This window comes from Sturnira hondurensis, unplaced genomic scaffold (assembly GCF_014824575.4).
Source record: "Sturnira hondurensis isolate 20B ecotype Veracruz unplaced genomic scaffold, ASM1482457v3 Scaffold0006413, whole genome shotgun sequence".
Taxonomy (NCBI): Eukaryota; Metazoa; Chordata; class Mammalia; order Chiroptera; family Phyllostomidae; genus Sturnira; species Sturnira hondurensis.
This window is the reverse complement of record NW_028079044.1, coordinates 16,727,424-16,748,477: the sequence shown is the minus strand read 5'-3', so window position 1 is coordinate 16,748,477 and position 21,054 is coordinate 16,727,424. Positions and strand designations below refer to the sequence as shown.

The 21,054-nt window shown below is 38.6% G+C and overlaps 2 protein-coding genes across 4 annotated transcripts in view; one reads left to right on the top strand and one right to left on the bottom strand.

Moving 5' to 3' along the window:
• PPP3R1 (protein phosphatase 3 regulatory subunit B, alpha) overlaps nucleotides 1–11,292 on the top strand; it is a 61,128-nt gene extending 49,836 nt beyond the window's left edge. The window contains exons 1-5 of one of the 3 annotated variants that reach the window (XM_037048074.1): nucleotides 1,826–1,874; nucleotides 1,984–2,160; nucleotides 3,450–3,509; nucleotides 4,445–4,629; nucleotides 9,197–11,292. In XM_037048074.1, coding sequence (XP_036903969.1) covers nucleotides 1,832–1,874; nucleotides 1,984–2,160; nucleotides 3,450–3,509; nucleotides 4,445–4,629; nucleotides 9,197–9,244 — 513 coding nt within the window. In that variant the 5' untranslated portion in view covers nucleotides 1,826–1,831 and the 3' untranslated portion in view covers nucleotides 9,245–11,292. Of the gene's footprint in view, nucleotides 1–1,825; nucleotides 1,875–1,983; nucleotides 2,161–3,449; nucleotides 3,510–4,444; nucleotides 4,630–9,196 lie in introns of those variants that run through there. The other 2 variants (XM_037048073.1, XM_037048075.1) reach the window with 2 other exon arrangements.
• Nucleotides 11,293–12,853: 1,561 nt separating this feature from the next.
• On the bottom strand, nucleotides 12,854–20,803 carry PNO1 (partner of NOB1 homolog). Its single transcript, XM_037048072.1, has 7 exons — nucleotides 20,528–20,803; nucleotides 20,144–20,293; nucleotides 17,802–17,885; nucleotides 17,560–17,620; nucleotides 17,205–17,322; nucleotides 14,432–14,502; nucleotides 12,854–13,775 (listed from the first exon to the last, which is right to left on the bottom strand). The coding sequence occupies exons 1-7, from the start codon at nucleotides 20,732–20,734 to the stop codon at nucleotides 13,708–13,710; spliced, it is 759 nt and encodes a 252-aa protein (XP_036903967.1). The 5' UTR covers nucleotides 20,735–20,803; the 3' UTR covers nucleotides 12,854–13,707.
• Nucleotides 20,804–21,054: the final 251 nt, after the last annotated feature.

Here is a 21,054-nt window from a genome sequence, read left to right as displayed (position 1 = left end):
ATAAAGGCATTTCCGCTGTACTACAGCGTATGTGTTCCTGAATTACCTTACGTGCTGCAGAATCGTGACTGGGAAAAATATGGACAGGGCAGAGCACTCCTTACGTAGTTTTGTAACAGAGCACTAACAAAAATCAATTTGACCTTTAAAATACTGACACAGGTTACCTCTGCTGTTTGTATGAAGCCCATAGCTGTCCACCTAATAGCCTTAAACTGGGGCTTGTGTTTTCTGTTTTGAGGTACAGGTTCTTGAGGGTATTTGCTTCAGCAGAAACTAATTCTGTAAAAATTAAATAATGGACCAGGATATAGTCATCTTTCATAATGGCTTTTTCAGGATGGGGGGACATTGGGCCAGCAGAAGTAGATGAGAAATTGTCTTTGCAGCTTGTTCATTTGCACCCTTAGTTTTCACCAGATAACAATGTTGAAAAGCCTTGGGGTTCTTACAGCCACTAAACATGATGTTATTTCTCTAAAGAGATACTTGTTATTTTTCATTGTTTTTAAGGTTTTCATATTTTATTAAGACTTTCTCTTTAACTTGAGAATACTTGTCCCTGATCCCTTTATAACATTGCAGGAAAAAACCTCTGAAAATAGCTCTGGCCATGTGGCTCGGTTGGTTGGAGCATTGTCCTGTGGACCCCAAGGTCATGGGTTCAGTTCCTGCTTAGGGCACAAAATTGGATTGTGGGTTTGATCACTGGTTGGGGTGCATGCTGAGAAGACAGCCAGTCAGTGTTTCTCTCTCAGGTCGATGTCTCTCTGTCTCTTTCCCTCTTTCTCTCCCTTCCTGTCTTTCTAAAAGCAATGAAAAAAATGTCCCCACGTGAGGATTTAAAAAAAACCTTGTGAATCAATGACATTACTTTTCTCTACTGATGTCACTTCTCTACCAACTGCTATGAAACCAGATTCATGTCAGAGCAGCATCTTCTAGTTGTACAGTATGTGCTTTAGTGGTGCAGGTAAAATGATAGTTCCTATTCCACTTCAACAATAATTTTAGGTTTTAAAAATATATACTTTACCTTTGAAGTTCCTACAATGAGGATGCCATGTATACTTGAGTTTCAAAACAGTTTCAATCTCAGTATCTAATATCATGGGCACATGTATCCCTGCCTAGTACGTAATATATGCACCAGAAGAGGGCGCTCGTACCATCGTGGTGGCACCCTGGTCATGGGCTTCTACTTTCTACTGTAAGAAAGAAATGTAATTTTCTATATATTTATATTTTTTAAGTTATGAAGAAAATTATTTATGTGAATTAGTCTGATTTTTTTTAAAGGAATGAAAATAATAATGTAGTTTAGAAGAAAGTGAAGAAACCTTTTTAAAGAATGCATTATGATAAGAGACCTGATGCTGAATTTTGATAGATTAATTATAAAGTAATGCAAACATTTTTAAATTTAATTTTGTAGGTTGTGGGCTGCTTTTTTTTTTTAAGTCGGAGCTATGTTTAATTTGCTTGTACTTAGAAAAGAATATTGAAAAGACTGGCAGAATTGCCTCCAAGAAGGGGAATTGTAAATCTGAAAAGTGGGATGAAAGGGAGGCTCTGAACTTTGAACTATGCTCAAAATTTGTAACATGAACTATTAGAAATAAAGTAAAATTAAAATGTAAACAGAAAAGTGAAAGTCAAGGTGCTTAGGCACAGGGCAGAGGTTGGTTTAGCCTGCCTGGTAGGAGCCACCTGACTTCCACGATCAGCTTAGCATTGTCAGTCCTATTAGATAGATACTTTGGTGTACTCAGCATATTGTTGGCTGTATGTTATGATAGGTGCAGACAAACAAAAGGGTGATTAAATAAAAATGCGTATGATGTACTTTCTCTGTTACAGGGAACTAGTCAAAAGTATATTTAACTCTCTAATTAGAAATTAAATGTTTAACTGCTGGATGCTTTTTCATTCTAATTATAAAATCATTTTGTAAGTTATACCTCTCTTTTTGTTTGGTTTCAGTTGATGCTGATGAAATTAAAAGGCTAGGAAAGAGATTTAAGAAGCTTGATTTGGACAACTCGGGTTCTTTGAGTGTGGAAGAGTTCATGTCTCTACCAGAGTTACAACAGAATCCTTTAGTACAGCGGGTAATAGACATATTCGACACAGATGGGAATGGAGAAGTAGACTTTAAAGGTAAGAAAGCAGTTTTAACATCACAAATTGTAGTCTTAAACAGCTGTATGTACAACAATGTATGAAAAATTTTAGTGTTTCAATGCCTTTATATTATTGGTAATCTTATAATCATAGATTATGTCAAAATCTCAAAATCTGTGGGATATGAACCTTAATGAAGTAAGATGTTTCAGTTTTTGGTTAATAAATGATCAGATTGTCCTTATAAGGTAATTTTAAAAAATGAAATTTAGTATTTTGTTTTGAGAAAATTGGTCTCACTTTAGGGAGACATCACATTAGAGGCTGCATTTTTTAAACCTTTTATACAGAATGAGGCATATACTAAGTCATCAATAAAAAAACAAACTGTAATAATAAGGGTATGGGCATTACCGTAGAAAGGATCATTTTAGTTCATCTAGATTTGACAAAGACACGTGGTGGTGCTTTTGATGTTAACATGGTGCATAATTTTGCACTCGATTCTGTACTTTTTAAAGCACAGTTTGCACTCGATCCTGTACTTTTTAAAGCACAGTTCCCAACGTTTTTGGCACCAGGGACAGGTTTTGTGGAAGACAATTTTCCCACCAACCAGGTTGGGGGGGGGGGTTGGTTTCAGAATGATTCAAGTGTATTAAATTCAGTCTCACCTCCTGTGCAGCTTGAATCCTAAGAGGTTTTGACCCGCACCAGTCTGTAGCCTGAAGGTCGAGGACCCCTGTTTGAAAGTAAATCAACATTTCTTTCCACTGGGGAATAAATAGATTTTGATGTTTCAGTTTCAGGAACTGAGCTATGTAAGTGAAGTGATCTAAAAGTGATTATGATTCACTCTAGTGGGCAGAGAAGAAAAATTACTATTTTCATAAAACTCCCAACAGTTTGTCTAAATAATTCTGAATTTTGGAATCAGAAATCCAAAATTATTTTTGTTCTGGGAAAACCAAGTATAATCTTTATATAAAGTCTTCCTTTAGTAGTCATATTTTCAAAGACGAAAGTTAAGTAGCTTAAAGAACATGGTTTTGAGTGTTATTCTCTGTGATACATAATAAATATTTGTTAAATTCACTTTAGAGAACTTCAAGTTCAAATTTCCAAAAACATGTAGTACCTTTTTTGTTGAGGTTTCACATTTGGCACTTTGCATCTTCAACATTGCTAAGTATTATTTTCTTTTGCAACAAGAAAATGTACTCTTGTGGGCATGTGGGATTTTTTTGTGTGTATTGGGTATGTGTTGTTTTTCTATTCAAAAAATTGAAACTTCTGACCTCTGAACATGTTTTATTCTTATTCAGAATTTATTGAGGGAGTCTCTCAGTTCAGTGTCAAAGGTGATAAGGAGCAGAAGTTGAGGTGTAAGTACTTTTCTTCACTGAGTTTTTCTCTCTTATACCACAACTACCCCATACTGCATTATAACCTCTTTTTAAAATATTCTAAAAGATATCTTTTATTCCTCATCCTTAGTAGACATAATAGAAGTTTTATATTCTGGAGAAAACCCTTTTAAGACATTTGTAATTAGTAATTTTTAACAATGTGTCGTAGTTGCTTTTCATTTGGGTAGAAGGAAATAGAATTTTCTTCTATTTAAAAAAATCCTATAAACTATATATCTTGGATAAGAGGGTTTTTTTATGAAAGTGGAGAAAATACTGTAATATGACTAGGTTTACTTAGTTTATACATACTGTTTCAGAAATATTTACCCAGAAGCCCACTATTTTGGTTTATGTAGGTAGCCTCCATTATCGTGAATATTTGATAATCTTTTTTAATTATTCAGTTCTTAAATAGGGAGACAGTTTATTCAGTAACATTCTCTGAAGCACAGGATATATACAAACATCCTTTGTAAATAAACTTTTGATATAAATGAGCATAACAACAGCAGCAAGTGCTACTGTCTTTTGAGCTTTTACTGCGTGTCAGACACTGTTCTAAGCAGTTTACATGTATGATTTCATTCAGTGCTCTGAAGAACCTGGAGACTAGGAACTGTTACTAGCCTCAATTTTATATGTGCAGAAACTAAAAGCTTAGCAAGTTTAAATAATGTACCTTAGACTACACTTACGGACCCAAGCTCTCTGGATTCCATTGCCCATGCTCTTAGGCAGTTAGTTACAGCATGTTACAGTACACTGAAAGGTGGCATCTGTGTGTAGAAAGGAGCCATCCTCATAGTTACAATTCTAGATGTTTGGCAACTTAACCGTTTTCTTTCTCAGTGAAATCATTCACTTGTGATGTCTTCTACTTGCCATTGATATTTTTTTACTCTTTTTAGTTGCTTTCCGGATCTACGACATGGATAAAGATGGCTATATTTCCAATGGGGAACTCTTCCAGGTGCTGAAGATGATGGTGGGGAACAATCTGAAAGATACACAGTTACAGCAAATTGTAGACAAAACCATAATAAATGCAGATAAGGATGGAGATGGAAGAATATCCTTTGAAGAATTCTGTGCTGTACGTACAAAACATCTGATTCTTACTTAGTTTCATTTAAAAAACATTTTGAAAAGCACTTAATAGAGAACTTCTTACAGTTATTTTGTCATAGAAAATTATGTACCTCATTTTTTCTAATTGCCCCCATTTGAAGTTTTGAAGTGTTTTCATTGTAATTGTTAGTGGATAATAATGATTATTCTCAAGAGTTAATACAGGGGTGGGTGGACAAAAGTACATTTACAATGTGAGTGGTGAAACAATTTATTCTTGTATCGTTATTTATTAATTATTGCATTCTTTTTATGCGCACAAATAATTGTAAACCTATGTTTGCCCACCCCAGTATTCTCCGCGATTGTCTCATAAAATGCCACAAGACCTCTATTAGTATTTACTTACAATTGTTAGTTCCCCAAATTAGATCAGTTTATGTTCTTAAGATTCATTTAGAAATAAACATGTTTCAAAATCCTTTTGTGGGAAATACATGTTCATGAGTTTCAGAAGCTTGGTTTCATGACGACAGCAGAGATGGACTCCCTTGTCCATCCTAAATTAAACTCACCAACTAGGCAGTGTAAATGGTGATTCCCCACCCCGCTTCCTTGTATAAGCTCCTGATGGGTACATCTGTGTTTAGGGGCAAGGGCTCTGCAGAGGTGGGGACTGTAGTTTGGGGGAGCCCTATAAATTTAACTAACTTTAGGTGGGGTATGGGGCAGTAGCTCAGCTTCCAGTTTACTAATTTTCTTCAGTAGGTCCAAGAATCTACCATTTGGTTTCTTGTCTCTGCTCTGCCCCTGATGCAGAGAGATGTTAGCTCTCTGATGTGTTATAAGGAGTTTTAACTGCAAGAATCCAGAGGAGTGCCAAAGTGACAAGGAAAAAGTTTTGATGTTTTTCAGTTTGTTGGATGCTTCCATAGGAAGATTTTCTCCTTTTTCTTCCCATTTTTTAAATTTAGGTCACACAAGGAACAAGGAATTACTTTGGTTGGTTGTTATGTAAAGACTGAGGTAGCTACTTTGGTTCTTACGTAGAAGTTCACACTATCCTTTTTTAAGTATCTTCCTTCATCTCAAGGGAATACTGTCTTTGCATTTTGTTTAAAAAAAATAGGGTGGTTGCTCTAGTTAAAGAGCAGGCTGGGTCTTTTCGGAAGAGTGTTAGGTTTGAGAGTTGAGACTTGAAACTGTTGCCAGGTGTTGCAGGGCCTTCACTGTGGTCAAAGATCATTGCAGGACTCCCGTGGACTGGCCTCGGATTGCGCGGGCCGTGACAACAGGCTGGTGGTGGCATCACAGGAGCAGCCAGTTTTCAAAAGAAGGAAAGAAAAGAAGAAATATCAGGCCTTGAGGGAACAGAACAGAAATGGAAACCTCTTGGAGTGATAAGGAAGGGATAAATGAAGACTGCTTGCATTTAATAAGTATAAAATGTAAACTAAAATTACATATAAATCACCTGTAGGGGACAGAAGTTAAAGTAGATCTTTGGTTATAGAAATGATGCTAAAAAGAAAAAAAAGAAAAAAAAAAGAAATGATGCTATTTACACTGAAGATATAAGCTAAGGTTTGAGTTCATTTTCCAGTATTTTTGTTAAATTGCTTTAATTTGTATTTTCAAGGGTCATAGGTCAGGAAGGGAGAAATGTTTTCTTTGTGTTGTAAATCAACCTTTCTGAACATTGATCAGGCCCTTAATTTTGGCTTTATTGAGTTCTTTTTATTCTGATTTCTCAAGCAATAACAGTGAAAGGGATGGGAAAAACTCTTTTAAAAGATCACATATAGTATATACCTACTTTAAAATTTTCACATTATTTAACATACAAATAAATGTATAAATAGTGACAAGATTGAAGTTGGTGGATTGAACCTAGGTATTCATTTTACTTCCTCTCAAAATGCTAATTAAGTTAAATGGATTAAGAAAAAAGGATTATAAACCCTTAAGGACAAAGTGAGCAGCAGAGGATAGCAACTTAATTTGGCAATTTATAAGTCACTAAACCGACTAAGCAGACAGGAGAAAATAGGAATTCTAAGCTGTCAGCTTGGAAAGCTTAGAAGAAGCCTGGTTTATAATGCAGAGGCCCCAGAATTGGTGGCACAAGGTAACTGAAGGTGGGGGTGGAGGTGGGGCTTTAAACAAGGAAATAGCTTAGTCTGTTGAAGAGACGAGAACACCAGGTCTCCTTCCTACTTTGTTCAAACTCTCTTGCCTTTTAGTGGGAGATTACAAAGGGTGAAACAAGTAGGGAAACAAGGCATAGATGTGGGGGGGGCGGGTTGGTGGTGGGGTGTGTGTGTGTGTGTGTTGTGTAGGAATTCAGTGAAGATAAGCATACTTGCATTTTGACAATTCCAGCTTTCTTCCTGATCAGACTCCCTGGCAACTGTACTTAACTCCCTCCAGTCAAAAGATGGGAAAAGCCCTCTTTGGGAAATCTGATCTTCCCAAAGTAAAGGTCCCACCAAGTCAACTCAAAGTGGTGTAGCCTGCTGTCTGTAGCCCCACCTTACACATGAAGGTTGCAGTGGCCTGGTTTACCACAGAAGTGGAGAGCCAAGGATCACCAAACATTAGAGGAGAACTTCTCATGTGGAACATAAATATGAAGCCAAGCCCAGAAACAAAACTTGGGAAAAAATTTTGCAAGTCCAGTAAAAACTTGAGAAGTAAAACAAAATGTGTCATTATTCTCAGGAATACAATATGTTGAATCTTTGAAACAAAAATTGAGTAATATATACAAGAGCTTTAGGAAATTTAAATTTAAAGGATTACTGTAGGACACCTAACACCTAAATGCTCAGTGTTCCAGAAAGAAAATGGAGGGGAGGGAAGGAAATCATCAAAAATGAATACAAAATAATGAACCAAAAGTAATGCGTTTACTGACTTGAAAAGACTAAGTACCCAGCATGGTATATAAAAATAATCTGGACCTAAGGCACATTGTCATGAAATTTTAGTGGAAACATAAGTGATTTTATAAATTTCCAAAGAGCTGGGGTACAGCGGTGGGGGCTTCATACAAAAACTCGAGATTCATTGTGGAAAGTCCTCAGAAGTACATTGGAAAGATGACAGTGGAGCATAGCCTTTATAGTTCGGAGAGACAGTTAGTTCCAAACCAGAATTCTCTACAGACCCAAACTAATGGAAGAATAAAGACCTTTTCAGGTATGCAAGGTCTCGCCTTTCAGGAAACTACTGGAGGATGTGCTCCCACTAGCAGTAGGGCCATAAGTCAGAAAAGAAGATAATGTGGGGTCCAGGAAGCAGAGGGCCCAACGTGAGAAAGAAGGAAATCTCTGGGAAGACGGCGAAGGGAGATCTGGAGATGGCAGGCCTAGGCAGGAGCAGGTTGGAGAGCTCTGGGAGTGATCTTAAACACACTAAAATTGATAGAATTATGTGTAACATGTATGAATGTGTTTAGAACCGAAGTTTGAGGTTGACCTGGTAAATGCACAGAACACCCAGCAAAGGGGAAGGTCAGGCAATTACTGACTGTAGCCAGTCAGATGTTCCGGAAAAAAGTTACAGTATGTGTTTCTGTTCTGCTGTAAATAGTGTTACACAGTCATAATTAGAATGCTGTGTTTCTGTCTAGTAAAAAATAAAGATACAACTATTGAAAGAGGGGTGGGATGTATGTGGGGTGGGAAGATAGATGGGAAAGATGTGTAAGAAAGAGCTAAATCTTCTCTCATGGGAAGTTAGTAATGCTTTTTTAACCTTGAGTACAACAAAAGATGATGTAGGAGTGTTATTTGTAGGTAAACACTGAAAGTCAGCTGAAAACGATTCCCTGGTGAAAAGAATAGAAGATGAGGGCAGGGTAGTGGACCTTCATAGCAGAAGTTGTACAAGTACTTTGGCTGTTCAACCTGTATTTTTCAAATCAAATTTTAAGCAGTAAGTTTGAATTAAAAAATAATACAGAGCCCTGGCTGGTGTGGCTCAGTGGATTGAGCTCCAGCCTGTTAATCAAGGGGTTGCCGGTTCGATTCTTTAAAAAAGTAAGTATAAAAGACCTAACTAATCCATAAGTGTTAAGTCGTGAGTGTGGCTAAATGTGCAGAAAATCTTATTCACTTGGTGGTACTTCAATATTTTCTAAAATAGACTGACTGAAGCCATATTTGGTTTTTGAGGACAGCTTTTATGGTCACATCTGGTAATCACTTAACTGAGAGGACTAAGGTAGGGGTCCTGCCCAAAGCCTGCTGTGCATGTCTTTGAGCTAAAATTTTTTTGCATTTTTATAAGTGGAAAAAGAAGATGCAAGTGAAATTATGCATGGCCTACAAAGCCTAAAATATTTATTATTGGGCCTTTTGTGGAATAAGTTTGCCAGCCCTTGTCTAGAACACAAGAAAATGCCTGTTCGTGGAAGAAAGAAGCCATGAAAATTCTAACTAGATACAATGCAACTTTTTTTTAAAAAGCAGCACAGCTTCTGAAAATGGTTAAAATACTATGTTTGTATATTATAGTTTTGGTAAGCTGTTTAAACTAATAAAAAGGAATGTTTTCAACATGGCTAAGCTTGATTTGTTCTGTTACAGGTTGTAGGTGGCCTAGATATCCACAAAAAGATGGTGGTAGATGTGTGACCTGTTTAAAGAGTACCACCCAACACTTTTGCTTTCTTCTCCATCTCTGAAGATCTGCTCAAGACGTCCAGCAATGCTCTCTGTGTATTTAAATGGAAGTATTTTTCTCTGTGAAGCCACATTTTCCAACATGAGCCTCATGAAGCCAACTAAGTGTTATTGAACTCTTCTCTCAATAACTCAGTGTAGCACTTTAAAGTCTGAAGGACAGCAACACGAAAGAGCATATATCAATGTGGTGAAGAAAGGGAGGGGGTTGGCTTTTTAATTTATTTTTCTTCATCTTTTATAACAAGAAAGTATCTATATATACATATGTAAATATTTATATATAGATATATGTAGCTTTCTATATGTGTAGTAGGTTGGCTTTAATTTAATATACTTGATTCAGAAACAAAATGATGAGTACAAAAGTGCCAAGCAGAACATAAAGCATCCTTACTTTTATTTCACACAGTTTTATATATAGGTAGAAGATTGTACAATTTGAGCCGGGTGTTAGGCCAGCTACTTTCCTTTTCCTGTGCTTTCTCCTTTGAGAGATTGACAAAGCATTTGTTAACGTCCTATTATTTACCTAATTACATTTTTGTAACAAAGGAGTTTGTAAACTTTATTTATACCTATGAATATATTTCCAGGGACTAAGTCTCATTGCTGAGCAGCTTCTACTACATCTCTGCTTGAGGAGAAAGTGTAGTTCAGTGCTACTTACTGCCAAGAGCTGGTTCTTGTGTTCATATAGTACCTGCACAAGGCTTACGGCTGCTTCCTTCTGTTCCTGTTACTTGGTCACTAGGAGCCATTATGTTTATTAAATGTCCCTAGTACTTGTAAGTTTCAGTTGTGATTTCATAAAGGCCTGAAGCTATGTGAGGCAATCATAATTTAACTTAGACAGTACTTAATAAAGCGTACCTGAAGAAAACATGTAACTGCATAGGATATCCATTTATTACTTGGGTAAATAATTTGTCATTAAACCTGTTTGAACCATAAAAATTCTCTTCTGTGTTTCTTTCAGAAGACTTGCAGCTAATATAAAACACGGGTGATACTTAATGTGCATGTATATATCTAAACACCCACATATATTTGTGACTCAAATGGAAGAAATTCTCACCTATACGTCACAGAAGAGCAAAATTTTATCCAATTTATACCTCTTGAATTTCTTTACCATAAGCATAAAGAGCGCATGAGGTGTTTTTTCTTGATTTGCCCATATTTGTAATGGATAACAATAAATTTGTGTGATATAAAAGTAGTGTATCATGTTCTACCACTTGTTATTGTCCCTTCCCTTTTCTGCAAAGGTACTGTTGGCTGGAAGAAAACATTTTGGTTAGCTTTCTAGGACAGTATTTCCCTATATAGTTTTTCACCAAAAACTGGTTTTATAGTCAGGAGTGGAAAGGGGCAGGTTGAGTCAAGGTGACCGAACCTTAAATTGGGCACACCTGCTTGCCATTGCTGTTCCTTCGACTGAGTGCTGCACACCATGGGCTCTGTCTGTGAGAGAGAAATCTCGGTGCTTGGTGTCCTTGCATGACATGGAGTTTTGCATGTAGATCGATTTAAAAATGTACCTCTTGTTTACATAATTTGCATAATTTTAAAAGAAAATATTGCCAAACTTTGGAAATGTTAATGTTCAAACTGAAAAATCTCCACTACATGTAACTTTCTTCCTCTGGATCAGTACGTGGCTTATAATCCCAGCCAGTGGTTTGATCTGTTCCAGTGTCAACTGCCATGTGCTCTGCTTCAAGGGGGAACTAGTCTTTTGTGAATTTTTTGTACATAAGTATTTGTTACAAATATTTTAGCAAATGCTTTCTATTTCTCTTGCTTGTGCATATCTTGGCTGGCGTTACAGAAAAATAGTGCAAACAATATTTCCTTACTGGGGAATGGGATTTTTTTTTTTAATTTTAGTGTGTATGGGTGGGGGGTGGAGGGGTGGTTTATGTTGAATGTTTAGTTTTTCTTCTGCATGAAACATCATGTTGTGGGAATCTTTAGAAAACTTCCTACTGTATGAATAAGAAAATAAAATATTTGGAACTTGAGCATATTCAGTGGTCTTTGGTGGGCTTCTACAGCTATCAGGGGTCTTTTGGTGGGGGTGATTTTTAAAAATCTGATACGTTGATGTTTGATCTTTGTAATCCATAGGTAAAGACATCCCGCTTTATCACTGGGTAAAAACACAAGTCATTATAACTTACAAAGCCCTCTCATTCTTTCACTACTCCTCACCCTTCCTCTGCTTCCAGCCACTGAAGAGACAAAGAAGGGCAGTGTCAGGGGCCAGGAGGTGGAAATGGGGGAGTGAGTGTTGCACGGGTAGTTTCGGTTGGGGAAGGTAAAGTTCTGGAGATGTGTGATGGTGATGATTGCACAATAGTGTTGAATGTACTTCATGCCACAGAACTATACACTTAAAAAATGGTTAAAATGGTGAATTTTATGTACTTACCACAATTTGAGCATACATAAAAGGGTGCAAAAGAATCTCAATTTTTCTGGATAGTTTCCAGGACTTAAATATTGTTCAAACTCCTGTGTATTGAAACATTAGTACTCAAAAACTCCCACATGCCCAGAAACTCACATTTAGCTGAAGTCCTTTGCCACTTCAACCTTTCACTTCCCTTGGGCATCATAGATCTATCAGCTAACCAGATCAAATTAACAAGTCCTAGCTCTCTCAAACCTAAAAATTTACTAGGTTTCTCTGACCAAGTAAGTAATTAACATTTGCACAGTATATTTTGCAAGTTGTAGGATGGCTGTGTACAATACGATGTCCCTGTGTACCCTCAGTAATCTAACATGAAGCATGCTGGCCCAGCCTTATCATGGCTGAGATGAGGAAAGTTAGGTCTTTCTTGTTCGCTTAGTGAACATGAGCTTGCTTCTCTACTATCCCAATTCTAGGTAGTGAGCTGAAGCCCAAATCTGGAATAACTAAGAAATATCTAGGTCTTTTTCCCTTAGTCGGCCACTGAATATTTAAGAAAATACTTTGCAGGCCCATTCTCCAGCCAATATTTAAATTGTTGTATGTCAGAAACGGTGCAAGATACCGAGTATCCGAAGGTGAGAGGCAGGTGTAATTACAGTATAACGTGACAAATGCCACAGAAACATGAATGTGCACGGGTGAGGTGTCAGTGTCCAGGCCTTACAGAATGCTTTCAAAATGCTCTGATCCAGGCGAAGATCAACTATCATTGTGACAGTCAGATTTATCTGATTACTTTTTCCATCATTCCCATCCCCCAAATCCGTTGTTTTTCCTCCAGCAATTTGTCTCCCTTTCAAACCCCAAGCAGTGCTGCTCCCCTGGGAAGAGAAATGCTAAAAACCAGTGCCCGAGACTCAAGGTGCTAAATGAAAGTTCGGTGTCCTAAATTTGTGAGTAAAGTGATTTACTACTGTCGTACCCATACTCTCTTCATGCTGCTGTGTGGCCCAAGGATAGAAATTATTTTGGTTTGGAAATTTTTCCAGCAATTTCCCATTGGATTCCCACCATAATCTAAATGCATCCAATCCCATGCAATACACAAAGCTGTCTAGGACAGTGGCACAGGTAACTGATGTAAGGGAAACGAGTTTAACAAGCATCCTTTCTCTAGTTCTTACATGAACTTTCAAATACTCCCATCTTCAAAGATGGAAAGTTCTGGTTGGGTTTTAGAGATGTACAAGCACACGTATCACTCAAGTTTAAGGAAGTGATTTCTTTCATGTAAATGCATAAACTGAGTCATAATGTTTAAATAGGCAGACACTAGTTAAAACATTCTATTACATTTGAAGAACATTTTCTTAGGAGTAAGAACATTCTATCATCTTACTACTTAAAAGAAACCCAACATACACACTTATATAAAAAATAACATTCTTTCCTCGTGTCAACCTGGTGATATAGGTCTTTAATTTTACAAGTCGCAAAACAGGTACAAAGATTAGCCTTTTTGGTTCACTCAGTGCAGCCGAACTGCTGCTTATGAATGACCCTACTGTAAAGTAATGACATGCCACCCAGTACTCGGGGTCATGATTCAGAGAGGTTTTCTGAGAGAATTCTTTAATTACAGCCCAGAGAAGAAATCTTCATAAATTTATAAGTAAAAAACTTATAAATTCATATAGAAAAGAATTTTCCCTCCAAATGAGAGAATCAGAAACTGCAAATTTCATACATTTAATTTAAAATAAAAAAAGTTATAATTAATGTTTAAGTATAATCCTGGTACTAAATGGTACTAAAGTTTGATACTTAAGTTACACTCAAAGTTGTTGAATGAACACCATTAAACTTTCTCTTTGTTTATTCTTCCAGTGGAGACCTGAAGTGACTGAAAAATCCTTCACATGGCTTCTTGTGACCACTTTGGAAGGGTAAGGTGTCTCTGTGTCCAAAGACAAAAGTCTCTGAGTTGAAATCAAAATCGATCTGCTGCTCTGCTAGCCACAGCCCGAATATTGCCATAAACCTTTGATGGAGGATTTCCTGTAGAGGAAAAAAAGCTTATTTATACAGAAAAAGACTCACATATATCCAAGCTACATGGAAAATGGTCTACAAAACTCTAAAAAAAAACCAGAACATTTTCTTTTGGATCTACCTTAAATCAACAAAAAGCCTAAAAAGGAAACCAAACGCAAATATTCTAAAAATCATTAATTCCAAGAGCCAAAGTATTTCAGAAAGACCTGGTCACCAAGGGAGAATCCGAAGTGTTTTCTGAGCAAATGGCTCCACTCCTGTAACTCCTGTCACAAGTTACTGACTCTGCTGCCCCAGGTGAAGTGGGACCAAGTGGATTCAACTGACTGATGCTGATCAGCAGCTCCCTCTTCGCTGCACCTGACACATGGCGTTGCTTGCTTATGTTCCGGAATGGCTCTTCTGTGCCCTCGTCAGAGGAAGGCAGCAAAGATTTCAGTAATAGACGCTAATAAACCCTTTCTCTTCTCTAACGGACGTGAAATCCAAGTAAAAGGATTCTGACCTTCTTCTCTTAGTCCCACAAAGATTCGCCAGCCCCCTGGAGTTTCTGTTTGCTGTCTTTCACATTTCCCTAAACTGACTTGCAAATATGGTTTAATCTAGATCCCCATCCTTTACTTTCCAGAGAAAATACCAAAGAAACAAAATGCTATTACCCAGAATGAGGTTGCATATGGCAGTTCTTGCCATCTTGATGTTTTGGAAAGAGCCAAGGATGTGAACTTTCCTGCAAGAAAAAAAGTAGTAAAAGTCAGCAACAAAAAACATTTTCTTAAACTAAGTCCTATAATCCAGAAACTGAAAAATCAGGATACAGATGCTTCAGTAAAGGTTGTGATGATGGTAGCAAAACTCGGCAAATATGCTAACAGCCCACTTTGAAAGAATTTTATGATGTGTTTACTGTATCTCAAAAAACACAGTCAGACCTTGGTTCTTAAACTTCTCGCATGTTGAACAATTTGGTTCTGGACCAAGTTCATAGAAAAAGTCTTGGTGGTTGAACAGAACTTTGGTTCTCGACCTAACGACCCTTTCATGCTTATAACCTGTATGATCAGTCACCTGTATGATTTGGTTTTCGAACAAATCGCTTCTTGAACAGCACAGACACGTCAAGCGTCCGTTTTCCTACTGAAACATCCAAAGCAATGAGGCAGTAGTTGGAAGGGACTGTGGTCTCGGGACACACAGGCAGCACTGATTTCCCTTCTGCTATACTGAGTGTATCAGGAACAGGAGTTTTTAGTTTTATATCCTGCTCACATTATACTGTATTTTGCCAGATTAGCAGCTCATAAAAAATAACACTTATAGGCATATAGTAGTCCACTTCCTATGGCTTTATCATAATATAAATTTTTCAACGTGTGGATTTCCAATTAGCCTGTTTATAGCAAAAACTACAAAACAGTACATTAATTTTGAGTAGTGTAATTCAATTTGTAAAAAACAAACAAAAAAAAAAGCACACAACCATACAAGGTATAAGAAGTAATTCAATAGCAACATTATTCATAACAGTACCAAACTGAAAACCACCCCAGTGTCCATCAACTGTGAATGGATAAACAAAATGCAGTACATTCACATGATGGCCTGGTACTTGGCAATAAAAAGGGATTACTAATACATCTAAAAAAATGGAGAGACAAAACATGCTAACTAAAAGAAGCCAAACACCAAAGACTTAATACTGTGAATTTCTAGAAAAGGCAAAACCAGTGACACAAAACACTGATACATGTATGTGAGAGCCTGGGTATAGGTGGAACCATGGGGACCCATGGGGAACCTTCGGGGGGGCGAGGCTGTGTGGGTGGAGTGGGGCTGCAGGGCTGGAAACTGCCTCAAACTCATTGAACTATGTACGTAACAACAGGTGACTTTAATTGTACGTAGACCATATACCACAACAAGGCTGTTTAAAAAATTAACTAGTAAATTTTAACTTATAAATACATTTACAAGTCATACACTTTAGTATGATGATACTACCCATAATTTGATTAGCAAATCAGTTACATTTTTAGATTTCCAAATTAAAAAGCTAAATACAATACTTGATTACTTTTTTTTTAGATTTTTTAAAAATTTATTTATCTTTAGAGGGGAAGGGAAGGAGAGAAACATCAATGTATGGTTGCCTTTCGTGCGTCCCCTGCTGGGAACTGGCCTGCAACCCAGGCATGTGCCCTGATTGGGAATCGAACCGCGATCCTCTGATTCGCAGGCCCGTGCTCAATCCACTGAGCTACACCAGCCAGGGCAATACTTGATTACTTTTTAAAATCCTTGACCAAGGTACATTGATTGGAGAGGGAGGATGGACTTTGAGGGGAGAGAGAAACCCTGATGGCTGCCTCCTGTACACGCCCTGACCAGGGATGGCACCCCGACCTTCTGGTGCACAGGGCAGTGCTTCAACTAACCAACTGAGTCCACCAGCCAGGGCTATATGAGGTGTTTTAGAAACTTCCCCCTGGCTCCCTACTCCCAACTCTAGACTCATTCATAAAAGATCAAAATTATAATACGTCTGTCCTCAGGTAAAGAGGGCTACCAAGGTAGTATTAACAGTTATTCCTGAACTATAAAAAATATTAGAGCCCCTCAGTTTAGAGCAAAGATGAGACGACTTCAAATAAAATTATTTCTGGATTCTGGTGCAGGCAGATCCCTCCCGTCGTCTTCTCAATCCACTGCTCTGTTTCCCAACTTTGTGGCATTACGCAGTCTCTGAGCCAATGGCCAGTAATCCCAAGTTGGCCACAGAGCAGCTTCAACCTCACAGACAGGTCATCCTAGCTTGATGTCTTGCACCTTTATTTTAAGTCTGTATCTTCTTATTTATGATCACATTGACTGTTCTTTCGTTCTCACCCAACGTGCACTACTCGCCTTCCTTTTAAGAAAGGTATATATATATATAAAGTAAAGCCTCCTAGTGGCATTTAAAACACCCACACTGTGCCCTGGCCAGGTAGCTCAGGTGGTTAGAGTGTCATCCCAATACACCAGGGTAGTGGGTTGGTCTCCTGTCGGGGCACATACAGGAAGCACAGAATGCATAAATAAGTAGAGCAAGCGGATGCTACTCCTGTCTCCCTTCTCTCTAAAAACCAATTTAAAAACCACCTTTTGTTTTCCCCTGACTTACCAGATTCCTATGAGATATTTAAATTTTCACCTGTCCTGTGATTTCTTTTAGTGATGTTTCTAAACATTGCATTCATTGCCAATTGAGAAAAAAGATACAATTTCTAAGATTTTCCTAATTTAATCTGCTTTAAAGTCGGTACCTACCTATTCATCCAGAACCAAATGCTGACAAAGATTTAGTGGGAGTATTATACAAAAGCACCTTTAAAACCAGCAAAAGAGCAAATATAAATTATGACAATAATTTTCTCAAGATCACATACTTACACATCAGCTAAAACTATCCGCGTCCGTGTCACATTCTCTATGGTGAACTTGGTTTTTCCTCCTTTGCCAGCAATTCTTCCTATTGCCCTTGACAGGTGGTCTCCCTTTAGGGGCTTCACTAAATGAGACAAGGAAGACCTCAAGGGGCAAGCCACTCCAGTACACCACCCACTTCCACATAAAGTTCAATCACTAACAAAGTTTCCCCACTAACAGACATAAAAAATACATATATATATTTAAAAAGCTGCTAATAACACAGCTCAACTGATGCTCTTAGAAAGCTGAGAGTCACAACAAAGTCAGCAATTCAAAAGTACAGTGTTTGCATAATAAATGACTGCTATACACTCACCATCTGTAATTTCAAAAGACTCTAAGAAGAGGTCATCCAGCCTAATTAGGGCAAGTGCATCCTACAATATAAAAATAACACTGTGAAGCCCTTCCATTTAGATACCTGAGAATGAGTGTCAAAGTAAAATTCATAAACTGTAGAATTAGAAAACTCAAATTAGAAAAAAAGCCCCAATGCACTGAAACATTCATACTGAATACTTTTCAAGCCTCCATTTCCGATGTCATTAAATCACTCACCTCCACCTGAAACCCGAGAATAAAGGCTTTCACAAAATCAGCTGCTTTTGTCAGTGCGCTGACATCCTTGGTTTCTTTACAAGTCTGTTTTAAAAAAGGCACAGATTATAGGTGGGGATGAAAAGTACTCTAACTGAATACCAGGAACGATCTTTTCCTTTACTGTAATTTCCTTCTTTACCACCACCCTCCCCCAACATATTCTCCATGACCCAGTTTTTGCTGAAGTACTGTGGTTAATTTGCAAAACAAAACTTTCCCAGATCCAGAGGTAGACAGTTCCACCAAAAGACTGTCACATGACTGTACTCCAAGCCTTATCTGACCTGCGGGCTGACAGCAAGACTCCTCTGGCACAGCCCAACTGCACACACACTGGACTTCATCACCCTCAGACTATCCTGTAACGCACCCATACCCAAGGTAGTCCTCTTCCAATCCTGCCCTCCCTGCAAGTCGTCATCTCCTGGCTTCAATAATCATTTGTGCTGATGCTTCCCACTGCCATAAGTCCACTACTAACCACCAAGAATGGTTTAGGCAGTTTATTCAATAATTACAGAAACAGCAGCTACTCATGACATGCACAGCGCTGTAAATGACAGGCACTACAAAGGTGCTTTACGTGCTGCAGCCCTAAGCCTCATGACAACCGTAAATATTGAGTGACATAAAGGTGAAAATGGTAAGATTCGAACACAGGTCTAATGTCAAAACTGTCATTTCCTCTATCCCACACAGACCCACAATCTAACTGAAGAGACCACATATGTGGCAAATTTGAAACCATACAGGGTTGTGTAAGGGGACATTTAAAACAAGATCCCAGTCTTAATACTATATTTGATCTTGGGCAAGTCTCACAGAAACTACAGGTCTTCTGTAAAATAAAGAGGTTAGAACAAGAGATCCTGAGAGGTCCCTACTAGCATCAAGATTCAATTATCAGCTTGATGACTTTGGACAAGAAACTCCTCTGACCCTCAGTCTGCCCACATCCGTAAGATGTGGCTATGTCATCTACCTCTCAGGGCTGTCCTGAGGACCAAAATGATGCAGTGTGTCGGAAGGCCCACTCTGTGTCTGGGGTATAACAGTATCAACAAATGTTATCCAATGTTATCAACAAATGGAATCCAAGTTGATGATGCTGAAATACATATGACAGCTAGGCACAGTAAGAGTTTAGACACTGAAGGTATGACTGAAAAATGGACTGATCACAAAGAACTTGAGCTAGATCCTGAAAGATGAATGGAACTGAGGAAGGACCAAGGGTGTAGGGAGGAGAGGGCCTTCGTCAGAGGGAAGCCACCGGTACAGGTGATATTTTCCTTTGAAAAATGTTCAAAAAGGTGGTGAGGTGAACTTGGGATTCGGACTCCTAAGTGCAACATTCGGTCAAAACTTAACTCCTACCTTTCAGAGACGCTGAACGTACCAGGATACCATAATAAAAGCAGTGTGGTCTGGGAAAGTATATCTGGCTCTGGTACTGAGGGTGAGGTGGTGAAATGACGTAAAGCAATGTAACAAGGGAAACCTACAAGGAAACAAGTTTTGGCATGAAACCATAAAAACCTGAATGGAAGTGGCAAGGAAGTCCACTGTCTAGTTCTACATTTTAAACTTCACCAACTATTTAGAGTGGCACCTCTCAACTTTACCCCATTATTCTAGTCCCTTGGTGGAGCTGAGTCTATACATCAATCCTGATGACAGCATAACAATCCTCAAAAAGAAAGATTATGATTAATGTTGGCCTTTGATTCTGATACAAAATTGGCATTCAGAAAAAGTAGTCCAAAGTCAAATAATTTTGACTGTCTAACTTTTGGACTGACACCATAAAATAAATCTATCTATCTATATATATATATATAGAGAGAGAGAGAGAGAGAGAGAAACAGATATAAATGTAAGCACAGATATAACTTGGATATGTACATATAAAACTTATTTCTAAAACAATACATTTTCCCCCCAAAATAATACCATTAAAATATATAGTGCCTGTACCGAAGCAAGTACTTCACATTATTTACAGACTTCGGTTTACTTACTCAGCCTTTTCTCAGTTCAACACTGAACACTATAAAGAATATGCAAAGGCATAAATAGCCAGAATTTTGGTATGATCTCAGACTCAACTTATGAATTCAACTACTATTTGTGTTCAATGCAGACTCTGAAGGCATTTGAGAAGTTCAAATTCACTAAGTCAGAAAGCTGAAAGAAAACCATTTAACAAAGTAAATCCGACTGAGGAAAGTCTATGCATCCATTCTCATCCCTCAACGAGGAACCCTAGTACACTTGGAAATGGTCGGCATTCTCCTCACCCTGATTTCTACATTCCTCGATTTCAAGTTAAAGCGTATCTGAAGTCCCAAATGTTCAACAATAGGCGTAAATATCTTCAACCAGTTCTCTTTTAACGGTGTGTATCTGTTAGCTGGGACTGGAATTTTCCTTGTTTCTTCTTTCCCGTCCTGCAATAAAAACACACACTACTGAGCTGTCGGAAGAAATAGGGGTGGAGCTGTAAAGTGACAACCGAACCACACACAAAAAAGCTGCTTTCATCTGAACAAATCAAACTTCACCGGAGCCACTTAAGGACGGCACGCCAGAAGAACCCCTGCAGTATCAACATCACCCAGAGACCTCCAACTGGACCTCCCTCTGGCCCCTACCCTGTTCCTGTCCCAGGGTCCCCCCAGTACCAGGATCCCGTCCCCGGAGAGGGGCGGAAAGACCGGCCTCTTGGCCGGCCGGGCCTCCTCCGTGTCCATGCGACTCGCGTCCCCGTCTTCCCCGGCCGCAGACAACTCTTCAGCCTGCCGCTTCTTCGCTCGCCGACCACCTTTGCGAATGACCTGGGTGAAACCGTCCTCGGTCCCGGCGTTCCGCGACTCCATTTCGGTGGCCATCCTCAGGAAACTCCAGCCACAGCAGGCGCTTCCGGCTGGAACACGTGCACGGTTGCAGTGCGCAGGCGTACCTCGCAGGTTCTTGTCTCCTCCCACCAGTCTCAGGGCTCCGCCCCTTTTCCGAGAAGTCCCCACGCGAGGGACTTGAAACCGGATTTTTAAGACTATTTGCTGAGTAGGATGAGGGGCTGTTCTAACATATGCCGTATTCTTATGTTCTCCCTCTGGCCCTGACACAGCCAAAACAGTTCGTGATCTCTAACCTGTATATATGCTAAAGGCAATCTGTAAGGCAAAAAAACAAGTTTGTGCCATCTGTA